This window comes from Furipterus horrens, unplaced genomic scaffold (assembly GCF_987537825.1).
Source record: "Furipterus horrens unplaced genomic scaffold, mFurHor1.1.pri manual_scaffold_1, whole genome shotgun sequence".
Classification (NCBI taxonomy): Eukaryota; Metazoa; Chordata; class Mammalia; order Chiroptera; family Furipteridae; genus Furipterus; species Furipterus horrens.
In genome coordinates, this window is record NW_028327171.1 from 53,755,110 (window position 1) to 53,766,337 (window position 11,228).

The 11,228-nt window shown below is 50.1% G+C and overlaps 1 protein-coding gene across 1 annotated transcript; it reads right to left on the reverse strand.

Moving 5' to 3' along the window:
* Positions 1-3,053: 3,053 nt before the first annotated feature.
* Positions 3,054-11,228, reverse strand: CPN2 (carboxypeptidase N subunit 2). Its single transcript, XM_090282870.1, has 2 exons — positions 11,104-11,228; positions 3,054-4,981 (listed from the first exon to the last, which is right to left on the reverse strand). The coding sequence occupies exon 2, from the start codon at positions 4,970-4,972 to the stop codon at positions 3,329-3,331; it is 1,644 nt and encodes a 547-aa protein (XP_090138996.1). The 5' UTR covers positions 4,973-4,981; positions 11,104-11,228; the 3' UTR covers positions 3,054-3,328.

Here is an 11,228-nt window from a genome sequence, read left to right on the forward strand (position 1 = left end):
CACGTGGCTGCCGGCAGAGGAGAACTCAGTGATTTACAAAGAGAAAGGAAGAGAAAGAGAATCACTTGGTATTGCAGAGAGGTAGAGGAGAGATCCATGCTTTCTTTGCAAGGAAGCTGGGAACTCCACAGATCTAAATCTGCATAATCTTTAAATAAGCAGTCCTTTTTCTTTTCACCAAACTCTGGTGCTGAGAGTTATGCTTCTGGCGGCAGGCAATCGGGCCCCTCATAACTGAACAGCCCTTGGGGTTCCATGACAAGAGCACAGACTGGGGCCGGGTTATGGAACTCTCAGTCACTAAGAGCCTCGGCCATCGTGGGGAGGTCGAGTTCCTCAACCTTGAAAGGAACTGGTCAAAATTATTCTTAAACCAAATGCTTTTGGGAATTGAACCAAAGGAATTGGAGAGAGAGTCTGTTCCTTTGGCAAACCTGCTGAAATTAAAAATTGAAGTGATCTGAGCCTTAGGAAGCATTTTTTTTTTTTTTTTTAAAGCTCATCATGGGAGATGAGGTAAAAGTATACCTTGTTGTCTAAAGCTGGCATCCTGCTCCTTCCTCTCCTCACACCTGCTCCTGCCTCTGGTTAATCGCTTCACTGTCCTGCCTGTCATCCAGGCAAAAACCTGAGACTCACTTCAGGTTTCTCCTTGTCCCCCATCTTCCAACCTTACCCACTTGACCCCTGACCTCCTCAGCAAACCCTTTCTGTGACCCAGACCTACTAGAGTGTCCTTCGAAAGACTGTGCCCACCAGCAGTACCAGGAGAGCCCCCCAGGCCCACACCCTGACCCACACAGGACATGATCCAGCTTTCTAATTTTTGTAGGATTCATAGGTGCCAAGTGACACCTCTATCATTTGAAGTCACATCTCAGTAATTCATATTAAGGTTTTTTTAATCCTTCTGTGTGGGTGCTCTTCCAATGCTGAAAACTTTCATCCTATTTCCTTAGCATCCCTGGCCCTTGTGGCTCTGACCTCAGGTCAGACAACAGGCCATGTTGTTTTCCCTGCCTCTTGCTCCCCTCCAGCTGCACTCAGCCAACCATCTAAAGCACAGGCAGGAGTGTGGACCTGCTCTCCATAAAGTCCCTCAGTAACTGCCAGGCAACCTTCATAAATACCCAAGCTTCTCTCTTGGACCCTCAAGGCCTTAGGGAGTCTGGCTCCAGCTGGCTTTCCATTCTTATCTCCTCCTTTCCTCCCCCACAAGTACCCTGCCTCAGGCGCCCACAGCCCTGACCTCACCACTTACCGGTCTCCATGGCTTGGCTCTTCTGGCACATACCTCCAGCACCCTGCTGGCTCTCCCTGTGACCCCCTCAGGGCCTGGGATCAAATGCAGGCCTGTGCTGGCCCAGGCCTCCACCTCCCCAGGACTCCCCAGGGCTTGCTCAGCACTGAACCCTTTCTGCTTATGTTCTTGTCCCATGTACCCTCGTCTGAAAGCTCCCACCAGAGTGCAAGCTCCTGGAGGCCCTGCTATGCATTTGATTCATTTCCCCCTCCCCTGCTCCAGCATTTCATCTCAGCTAGTCCATGCTGCAAGCAGGAAAAACAGGTAGGAGGCTGCAAGATGATTCAGTGCAGAATGACAAAGCACCTCCCTGCCTGGGCTGGGAACTGGAAAGGAGAAATGGAGAGAGGGATACTCAGAAGCACTTTCTGATTAGTTGGCCATGAGGGTTAAGGGGAGGAGAGATTGGAGAACACTCCCAGCTCCTGGGCTTGGTATTTGCTGGATGGGTCTCCAGGAGGAGTAGCTGTCAGAGATTGGTTGGGACATGTTTGTGACCATGATGATAGAACCCAGGGCTGCTGAGCAGGTGGATATCTCAGGACTAGGGCCAAAAAGACCTGAGCCTGAGATGGAGGTTTGGGGTCATCAGCACAGAGGGGCATCCAACGCCATGGGCATGCATGAGATTTCCCAGGAAGGCCAATGACAGTGCACCCTGAGCAGACAAACATGGGAGAGGTGGCTGAGGAAGACTGAAAGAATGATCGAGGCTGAGTAAGAGGGTGGACTCCTGGAAAGCAGGAGGGAGGACTTGCAGTGATGACTGCTGCAGAGTCAGATGCTGTGAGGAAGCTAAGACTGAAGCACATCTGTCCCAGCCCACCCAGCTCACTGGCTTCCCCTCTTCTCTCAGTGCTTTTCTTTCAACTCAGGGAACAGCCATCTTGTCTGCTGAACATGCACAGCAACAGCGCCCCCTGGGAGCTTTGTGTAGTGAAAGCCAAGTAGCTGGCTTTGAACTTCCCAAGGTTTCTTTCTTTCTTTTTATTCCTCTTTCTTTCTTTTCTTTTCTTTCTTTCTTTCTTTCTTTCTTTCTTTCTTTCTTTCTTTCTTTCTTTCTTTCTTTCTTTCTTTCTTTCTTTCTTTCTTTCTTTTCCCTCTCTCTCTCTCTCTCTCTCTCTCTCTCTCTCTCTCTCTCTCTCTCTCTCTCTCTCTCCCTCCCTCCCTCCCTCCCTCCCTCTCTCTCTCTCTCTCTCTCTCTCTCCTCTCTCCCTCCCTCCCTCCCTCCCTCCCTTCTTTCCTTTCCTCACCTGAGGACATTTTTTTCATTGCTTTTAGAGAGAGAGTGAGAGAAACATCGATGTGAGAGAGAAACGTCCATTGGTTGTCTTCCCGTACACGCCAGGACCGGGGGTTGAATGCACAACCTGGGTATGTGCTGTGACTGGGAATTGAACCTGTCACCTTTCCATTATGTGAGACAATGCTCTAACTGACTGAGCCACACCCACCAGAGCAGCATCTTTCTTCTTAAGTTATGGAAGTACCCCCAAGGAGAAGCTCAGGCCATGAGTTCCTAACACACCAAAGTCAGACCTTTGTCACTAATCTTTCTTGGCACCTCTGCTTCTATCACCCCCTATATCCATTAAAACAAATTTCCAAGGGGAGAAACAGAAACAGACATTTGGCCTTTGAACTGGATCCCCAAAAAGGTAGCCTCCATTTTGTAAAATAGTACCTAAAAGTTGGAACTTCAGGGTGAGGATAAGAGTGGGGTGGGAATTAAATAATAGAAAAACACCAGGGATGTGGGCTTATTTTATTCTCCAGACCATGATGCAGCTTTAACAAGTGCTTGGCAAAGCTTAAGAAAGACCTTGTTAGGTCTCAGACTCTGAGAGGGGGTAATGAAGAACAAGGAGAGGAGGAGGAGACTCTGCGTGGTGCCCTTGGCCACTTTCACCTCTTCCACCTCCATCCTTTGCATCTGAAAAACTAGATTCAGCTTCCCCTTTGCCCCACCCTCTTGCTTGGCCCAACCCCAGAAGCCATCTGCACAGGGCTCTGTGTACCCTTCATCTAGGGCTCCCCTGCCTGAGCCTCAATAGACACAGTGACCCTCACAATGCCACAGCTCGACTTCAGTTCCCACTCCTGTGTGGCATTGTACATCATTCCCGGGGAGCGCGAGCCCTGCCTAGGAGGTAGCTGGATGTTCAGCCGGCGACACTGGGTATCATCACACATGAGCACTACAGTGCCTTCAGGATTGCTGTAGATGCACTGGTTCTGGGCTGCCCATTCCTTTGTAGACAGGGCCCAGCCACTCCGTGGCTCCCTGTCCTCCAGCCCCAGGGCCTGGAAGTCCAAGTGGTCCCGGGTGACAGGGCACACCAGCTGCTCTCTCTTCAGGGCAGGCACCACCTGGCCCTTCAGGTAAGCAGGACCCGCACAGTAGGTCTGGATATTGAAGAGCCTGTCGCTGTTGTCGCCCAGCCAGCTGAAGAGGTAGGCCAGGTGGCAGTCACACTGCCAGGGATTGCCATGCAGGGCGAGGTTGAACAGGTTGTAGTTGGTGTCGAAGATGCCCTCTGGGAGCGTGGTCAGGAGGTTCCTGGAAAGGCTGAGCAGCTCAAGCCTGGACAGGTTCTGGAAGAGGTCTGCATGCAAGGCCGTCAGGTTGTTGCTGCCCAGGTAGAGCTTGGTCAACTCCTGTAGGTCCCTGAAAACGCCAGCTGGGAGATGGGTAATGGCATTGTGTGAGAGCGTAAGGGAACTGAGGTTGGACAATTGGGCGAAGACTCCCTCAGAGACAGTCTCCAGATGGTTGTGGGATAGGGACAGGCCAACCAGGCCTGGGGTATGGGCAAAGAGGCCAGCAGGCAGCATCTGCAGTGCGTTCCCCTGTAAGTTCAGGAAGGTCAGGTTGCCCAGGGAGGAGAAGATGGAGGGTGGCAGGTGCCTGATGGCGTTGCGCTGCAGCCACAGCTTCTCCAAGCAGAAGAGCTGCGAGAACACATCCGTGGGCAGCTCCGAGATGGAATTGCCATCTAGGAAGAGCTCCTGCAGGCTGCCCAGTTTGGCAAACACATGGTGGGGCAGCCTGGAGAGCGCGTTGTTGCTCAGTCTCAGGGTCTGCAGCCTGCTGAGGGGATCAAACAGCTCCTCAGGCAGCTGGGCCAGGAGATTCTGAGCAAGGTTGAGGGTTTTCAGGCTTTTCAGAGGCTGAAAAAGCCTCCCAGGCAGAGTCTGGAGCTGGTTGCCTTGCAGCTGGAGGGACTCCAGGGCATCCATGTGGTGGAAGAGGCCCTCGGGCAGAGCCTCCAGCCTGTTGAAGTTGAAAGTGAACTTGCCCAGTGGGGTCAGATTGGAGAAGGTTTCAGCGCTGAGGTTGGAAAAGGCACTGCCAGTGATCTCCAGGTCCTGGAGCCTGGGCAGTCCGCCAAAGGCATCTGGCTCCAAGTGGCAGAGCTGGGTGTTGAGGAATACTACCTTGGTTAGGTTGGGGCTGCCGCTGAAGGCCCTGGCTCCAACTGTGGTGAACGAGGTCTCTACAAAGACCATGTCCGTGGCATGGGGCGGGATGTCCAGCGGGATGGTGGCCAGCGTTTCGTCAGTGCAGAACACCTTCTGGACGAAGCAGTCACAACCCACAGGGCAGGGCTGGGTGAGCCTGGCCAGGAGCAGGAGGCAGGCCCAGTGCAGCCAGGCTCCAGGAAGCATTTCCTAGATCTGAGTGGGGAGAGAAAACAGAAGTGGTTCCTTTACTGAGGGCGGAGACCAGCTCACTGGATGGGGAGCCAGAGGCAGGGCTTAGCTCTGTCAGGGAGGCCGGCCTTTTGGACAGAAGTTTATGTTTTTAATGGCGTTCATACTACCTCAAAGCAGCCTTGCAAGGTCAGTGGGACCAGGGTTCTAACCTCCTGACAGTGAAGTTGTCATATGGCCTGTTCACAGGCACCCTGCAAGTTAGTGGCAGGACCAAGACCCAGCTCTCCTGTGTTCCTTCCAGATTAGAGAAGGAGGCAGTATGCAAGACTACAGATCATGTGGAATTTTTAAAATAATATGTAAAATATGGGCAGATTACTCCTGAATTGGAAATTTGTAAACCATACTTTTCCTGAGTTTCCAAATATCAGCACATTCCAGAGCCTAATTACGAAGCGGTCTTACCATCTGCTCTTTGCACATCTGCTGAGGATGACAGCAGCCTCAGCCCCAGGAGGGCTCTTACCTGGAAATAAGTTCGAGGGCCCCTTGGCACCGCTGCCAAAATGCTCTCCTCCTCCCCTTAGCATCCTAGCCTCGCTGTGTCCCAGCCTTTCCAGCGTGGAAGCCATGGAGCTTCCAACAGTGTGTGGACAGGGGGTCCCAGATGTAGGGATTCCGCAGACCAGGAGGTTTTGTTTCAGCAGTTGTGTTTTAATTAAGGGAAGGGGAACAGGTTTTTAGTTTACGAAATATTAATTATTTTAAGAAAAAAAATGCCATCATCCACCCACAAATCACAAGTTGGTGATTCAAGTTACAACTGTAGGGTTTTTTATTTTTTATTTTTTGTCTCAGTTCTTTTTATGCATGAACCATTAGCCAACATGTAAAAATTGAGAAATATCACATTAAAAGTCCAGATTTGGGGGTGATTTAGGGGCAGTGGACTCACGTTCCTACATGGCAAGACCATCTGGGGCTTAGTTGCCCCATTAGGGGGTGTGCACCTCCCAGGTTACTGCTGTTCCCACCTACATCATCATTTACATGGTGTAGTGGTTCAGATTCCATAAATTAGAATTCCAGCTCCATCTCATCCCAACTCTGTGACCTTGGGCTTGCTACTTAATCAGCCTGTGCTTCAATTTTTTATCTGTAAAATGGAGATAATAATAGTGCCTATTGTGTTAGGCTAATTGAGGATTAAATGAGTAAATATAGGTAAAGGTTTACATCAGGGTCGGAGATAGAGTGAGCAATTAATACACTATGTTAATTATCGTTAAAGGTTGCAAGCCACCATCATTACAGAAAAAAATTATTTGAACACCAAAAATGTAGGCAAAACAAAATGCCCGTTAAGTAGAATACATTTGAAAGTAATGGAGGGAGGGAGAAGTAGGGAGGAAAAACCCTCAGATAACATAATCCTAATTTTTCTCAGTTACCGGTCACAATTGGCTCCTCGCTGCCTCTCTGCTGCCCTCTTCCGGCTGCTGCCTCCATCTCTAAATCCAGCTTCAGGTCAAAGGGCTTCAAGTATAAAAGCCTCTAGCACACATGGTGCTTATAAAAGCCCCTGTACCCTTCTCCCATTCAGACACTCAATAACTCAGTTTTTCCAGGAATTTTTCAGCCAAGTCAATAGAGAAGGGACAATTTCTCCCTCAGAAAGTGCACACCTCCCTTGAGGCTCCTCTAATGCACGCACAGCTGCTGATCCTACACAAAACCCCTAGGGGCCCTGACAGATGCCTTCCCTGCCCAGAAACAAGAGCCCTGGTGCTGCACTTCTCTACCTCAGCACCCAGCACGGTCCTCTGAAATGAAGGATCCCGTGGCTGTCCTTCCCGTGAGAAGATGACTGTCCTCCTCTCTCTATGCTCAGCGTCCAGCACAGTATTGACTTAGGATGGGCTCAGTTAGTGTTGGTGGAACTGAATCCGCACAGCTGAGCCGAGCAGCCTGGGAGGCAGACCTGCCCCTCCCTGGACTGGCTTGAGCCCAGAGTGAATGACGCCCAGCCAGGCTGGGGAAACAGACCAGTCTTGAGTCCCCACCATCCCATCAGGAAAGCTGGAACAAAGCTGCAGGTGCAGGTGAAAGGAGAGCTAAAACCTCATGGGGATAGAGTCCCATCTACTGAGCCAGCTTGAGAAGGTGTCCCCTCTTCCCCTGGTCTGTGCCTCTAATTTCTAATCCACTGTCACTTGGAAATGTATGCTTTCGAATTTTCCAACAAAGGCAGTAACTTGAGATTCAGGATTTGAGTCAAAAGGGTGACTCACACAAAAAGTCAAGTGTAGACAAATCAGCTATGGCTCAGGCAGAAGTGGGTGAGGGAGGTAGGGGAAAACTCTCCCATGTGTGTGTGGGGGGCAGAGCTGACGGGACTGTTCTCACCTGCCAATTTCCAAAGCTTCCACATATATATCTAGATCCCCAGAGCAAATCTAGAAGACCCAGAACAGGGAAACTGGGTCCCAGAGCCATGGCAACTGGTCCAAGGGCACACAGCTGAGAAGCCAGGAGCCAGGAGCAGCACTGATGGCCTGAGTTCTAAGCAAGGTGCTTGCTGTGGCACCCTCACTATGGCTTCCACACCAAGGCAGTGGCAGGGGGGTGGGGGGGCGAGGGGAAGCAAGCCCGCTCCTCACATTTGGGACCCATTGTGAACATATACAAGTGGGACCTAGCCAGCTCTCTGTCACCTGCACTCCCCCTGACTCTCTCCAGTGCTGTGAGTGGAGAGAGACCTCATAGGCACTTTTGTGAAATAGTTGACTTAAGGAAAATGGACCTGGGGAGACAATCAACATAGGCCCTGGGTCCTGAGTACTTAAAGCATGGTTTAAAATGGGGCACAGTCATGGCGGGGTGGCTCAGCTGATTGGAGTATTGTCCCGTACACTGAAAGGTTGTGGGTTCGATCTCCAGTCAGGGCACGTACCTAGGTTGCAGTTCAATCCCTGGTCAGGGCGTATATGGGAGGCAACTGATCTATGCTCTCTCACATCGATGTTTCTCTCTTTCTCGCTCCCTTCCTCTCTCTCTCAAATCAATAAAACATATCCTCGGGTGAGGATAAAAAAATAAAATAAAATAATAAAATAAAATGGGACATAGCCTTGATGGGCGTGTCCCTTTGGTCTTGCAAACTTCTCACTCCTTGGGGTGTCATGGTGGGAGCAGGGCCAGAACAGGGTCTCTGAAGTTTAGGGCAAGATCCCTCTTGCTCCCATCTACTGGGGTGGGAGGAAGCAGGAGGTGGTACTCGAGGTGAGGGTATTGAACACTGATAATTTCCAAATGATCCACGCCTAATCGTTCTAGAATGGTTAAGAGTTTGTACTTTGGAATCAGACAGTCTGGGTTCAAATCTTATCTCCCTCCCTTATTTTCTGTGTGGCCTTCACTGAATTACCTAACCTCTCTAGACTTCGATTTTCTCATCTTCAATCCGAGGAGCTTCAATACTACCTTCCTCGTGGGGTTGTTCTGAGGACTGAATGAGAAGATGCACTGAAAGCTCCAAACACAGGGCCTGGCACAGTGCATATTCAGCAGCAGCAGTGACCCTGATGATCTTGCGTTCAGGCCAGCCCCAGCTTTGTGCTGAAGCAGTCACAGAGGTTGGCTGTGGAATAACTGATGAGATAATTTAGCCACCCCATTTATGGACTAGCGAGGTTTATGACTGTCTACAGTACTTTTTCTGACTCTTTCCTCCCAGCCAAGAGCAACATGTGATTGTTTTGTCCTTGGTTTAGTGGAGTACAGATTCTAGTGGCTCTGGCCAGGATGCCCTGGACTAGGGCTCCTTCCTCCATCTACTGTCAGGAGCAGGTCACTGGGGGCTCTAGGGATGGGAAGTGCCCCTGCCTAGACACTGTAGAGGATGGCACTAGAGGGGACAGTGGGCAGCAGCCAGAGACTCCTGTTTCCCATCTGAAAAACCACCTCTGCATTTATGTAGAGACCAGAAATGCCCACAAAAATGTTCCATGCTCTCAGCAAGCCTGGTTTTGTTTTTTTTTTAGGGGGCGGTGGTACTGGTTGCAAATGAACTCTTTCCTCTTCTCAAATTGCTTTTGGGTTGGTATGTTTCTGTATGTGCCACAAGCCAGTCCATCATCCACCACAGAGCTAATGCCCCCTCATTCCAGAGGGTGATGGGAGCCCAGAGCCCCTGACTCCTTCACCTCGGTCCCCAGGGAAGGCCTGCTGCTCCCTTGACCACAGTCTCTTTCCCTCACAACCCAGAAAAATAAGCCAAATGGCTGAGGTAGTCTGACCTGGTACAGGCTCCTGCTTCTGTCCCTACCCAGAGGGCAAGCCCTACCCAACCTGCTGCCCAGTGTGTTTCAGGCAGTGAAGAAACCCCTCAGAGTCCCAGTTTCTGCATTTGTAAATTAACAGCAATTATGATAATAATAATTCTAGCTAAATTACAGCATTGTTAGAGTTATTGTGGCCATTAAATAACAAGCACATTTCTCATCCCTTGGGGCATCATAGCATTGGGTGTGTAATGTTGTGATATAATCAGACATATATATTTGGTCTTCATCCTGGTTCCTGGCACAGAGCTCCAAAAACTCTTGGAATTTCCCAAATGATAAGAGAGGTGCATCTTTTGTTATTTCTAATAAGTCCCTTTCAACCCACACCTGAATTTATGTAAATGAAGTTGCTCTGGGTGGACCCCTTCCCCCCCAAAATAGCTCCAGATTATACACAAAGTATTTGCCATGGTTATCTCTGAACGATAGCATGGTGGGTGATTTAATATCTTTCCTTTTGCCAAACCACATACTTTCTACACTTTTAAAATAAAAAGGTATTGCTTTTATAATAAAATTGAAAATTATTATAAAAATTAAGACAATTTTGTGTAAAAAACATAGCACAGTTCCAGGCACATAATAGGGGCTTCCTTGATTTTTTTTTCCTTCCTCAAAGTTCCAGTGCAAAGGCTCAAGAGAGCTTGTCTCTCACTGTCATAACATCCTTGGATGGAAGATAGCTAATGGTCTGAAATAAAAGGGGGTTGTGAGCCGGGCACTGTCCTCTCTTCCCATGCCCCCCACAGAGCCCCAGCTCTAACCCTGGCTTACACAGTCCCTCTCACTTTAGAATGGCTGCCTCGCCTGTTGCTTCCTGTCCCCATCCTCCCTACCTCCCAGGCCAGTACAAGTCACACTCCTCCTGGGAAGGCCTTCCTTGACTGCACTTCTTTTGGATCCCCTAAGTCACGCATGTCCTATGTTGACCACTTGGGTCCTACTGCTCTGTATTCTAGTCATTTGCATCACCTGCCAGTGAGCCCTGCAGCATCTTCTACTTGGTGTGCACCCCCGCATCTGGCTCGGGGCTGAGCTCAGAGAAGCTGCCCAGGCCCTGTGGGCTGAATTGAACGGAATGTGTCCATGGCTGTATTTCAGTTCTGGCTCTTCAGTTAATGGAGTTCAAATTCTGACAGTGCTTTTTGCTCACTGCAGGGGCTTGGGCATGTCGCTTCATCTTTCTAAGCTTCAACTTAATTGAAGCCTCATCCTTAATTAGAACCCCATCCCTTAGGGTTAACTTTGTACTCAGTGGCATGCTAAATATGCTAAATTAGATTGTAAATATAAAGCACTTAATACAGTGCCTGACAAACAGTAAATGTTCACTAAAAGGTAACTGATTACACATTTTATTCCTAGAGTGAATATATGCTTCATCATCTAAACCAGAACGCTTCTGGAAATCCAAGGGGTGCTTCTGACGATTACACCATGATGACAGGCACACAGTGGGGTGGAACCAGGCAAGCATAGATAAGGGCACCCTGCTTATTCCCATCATTCACTAGGAGCTCCCTGGGTGCAAGGACCAGGTCGCTTTCACCTTGGACTGCCCCCACCTCCACCTGCCTCCTGCGTCACTCAGCCCAGCACCACCCCATGTGAGTGAGAACCTCAGGGGCTTCTCCTTCCAGGGCAGGGGCACAGGGATACTTCAGCCTGCCGGGAGTTGGGGACATGCTCCGAAGCCTAGGAGGAGTGGCCAGCTCCCCTCCTGCCCTGCAGCCAGGACTCTATATTCCTCCCACATCCCCTGACCCAGGAGCCCTATAGTGACTCTAGGAGACCTACCGTGAGGGGCTGGGCAGGCGAGGACCTGCTGCCCTAGCTCTTCCTTGGGAGCAGAAGGTGTCTGGTGTGGTCTGCGGTCAGCGTGGACCCAGCAGCCTGGAGCTGATCAAAGTTCCAGGAAGTGG

Excerpts from the sequence above, each read along its gene's own strand:
- CPN2 (XM_090282870.1), bottom strand. The coding sequence starts at position 4,972 with ATGCTTCCTGGAGCCTGGCTGCACTGGGCCTGCCTCCTGCTCCTGGCC.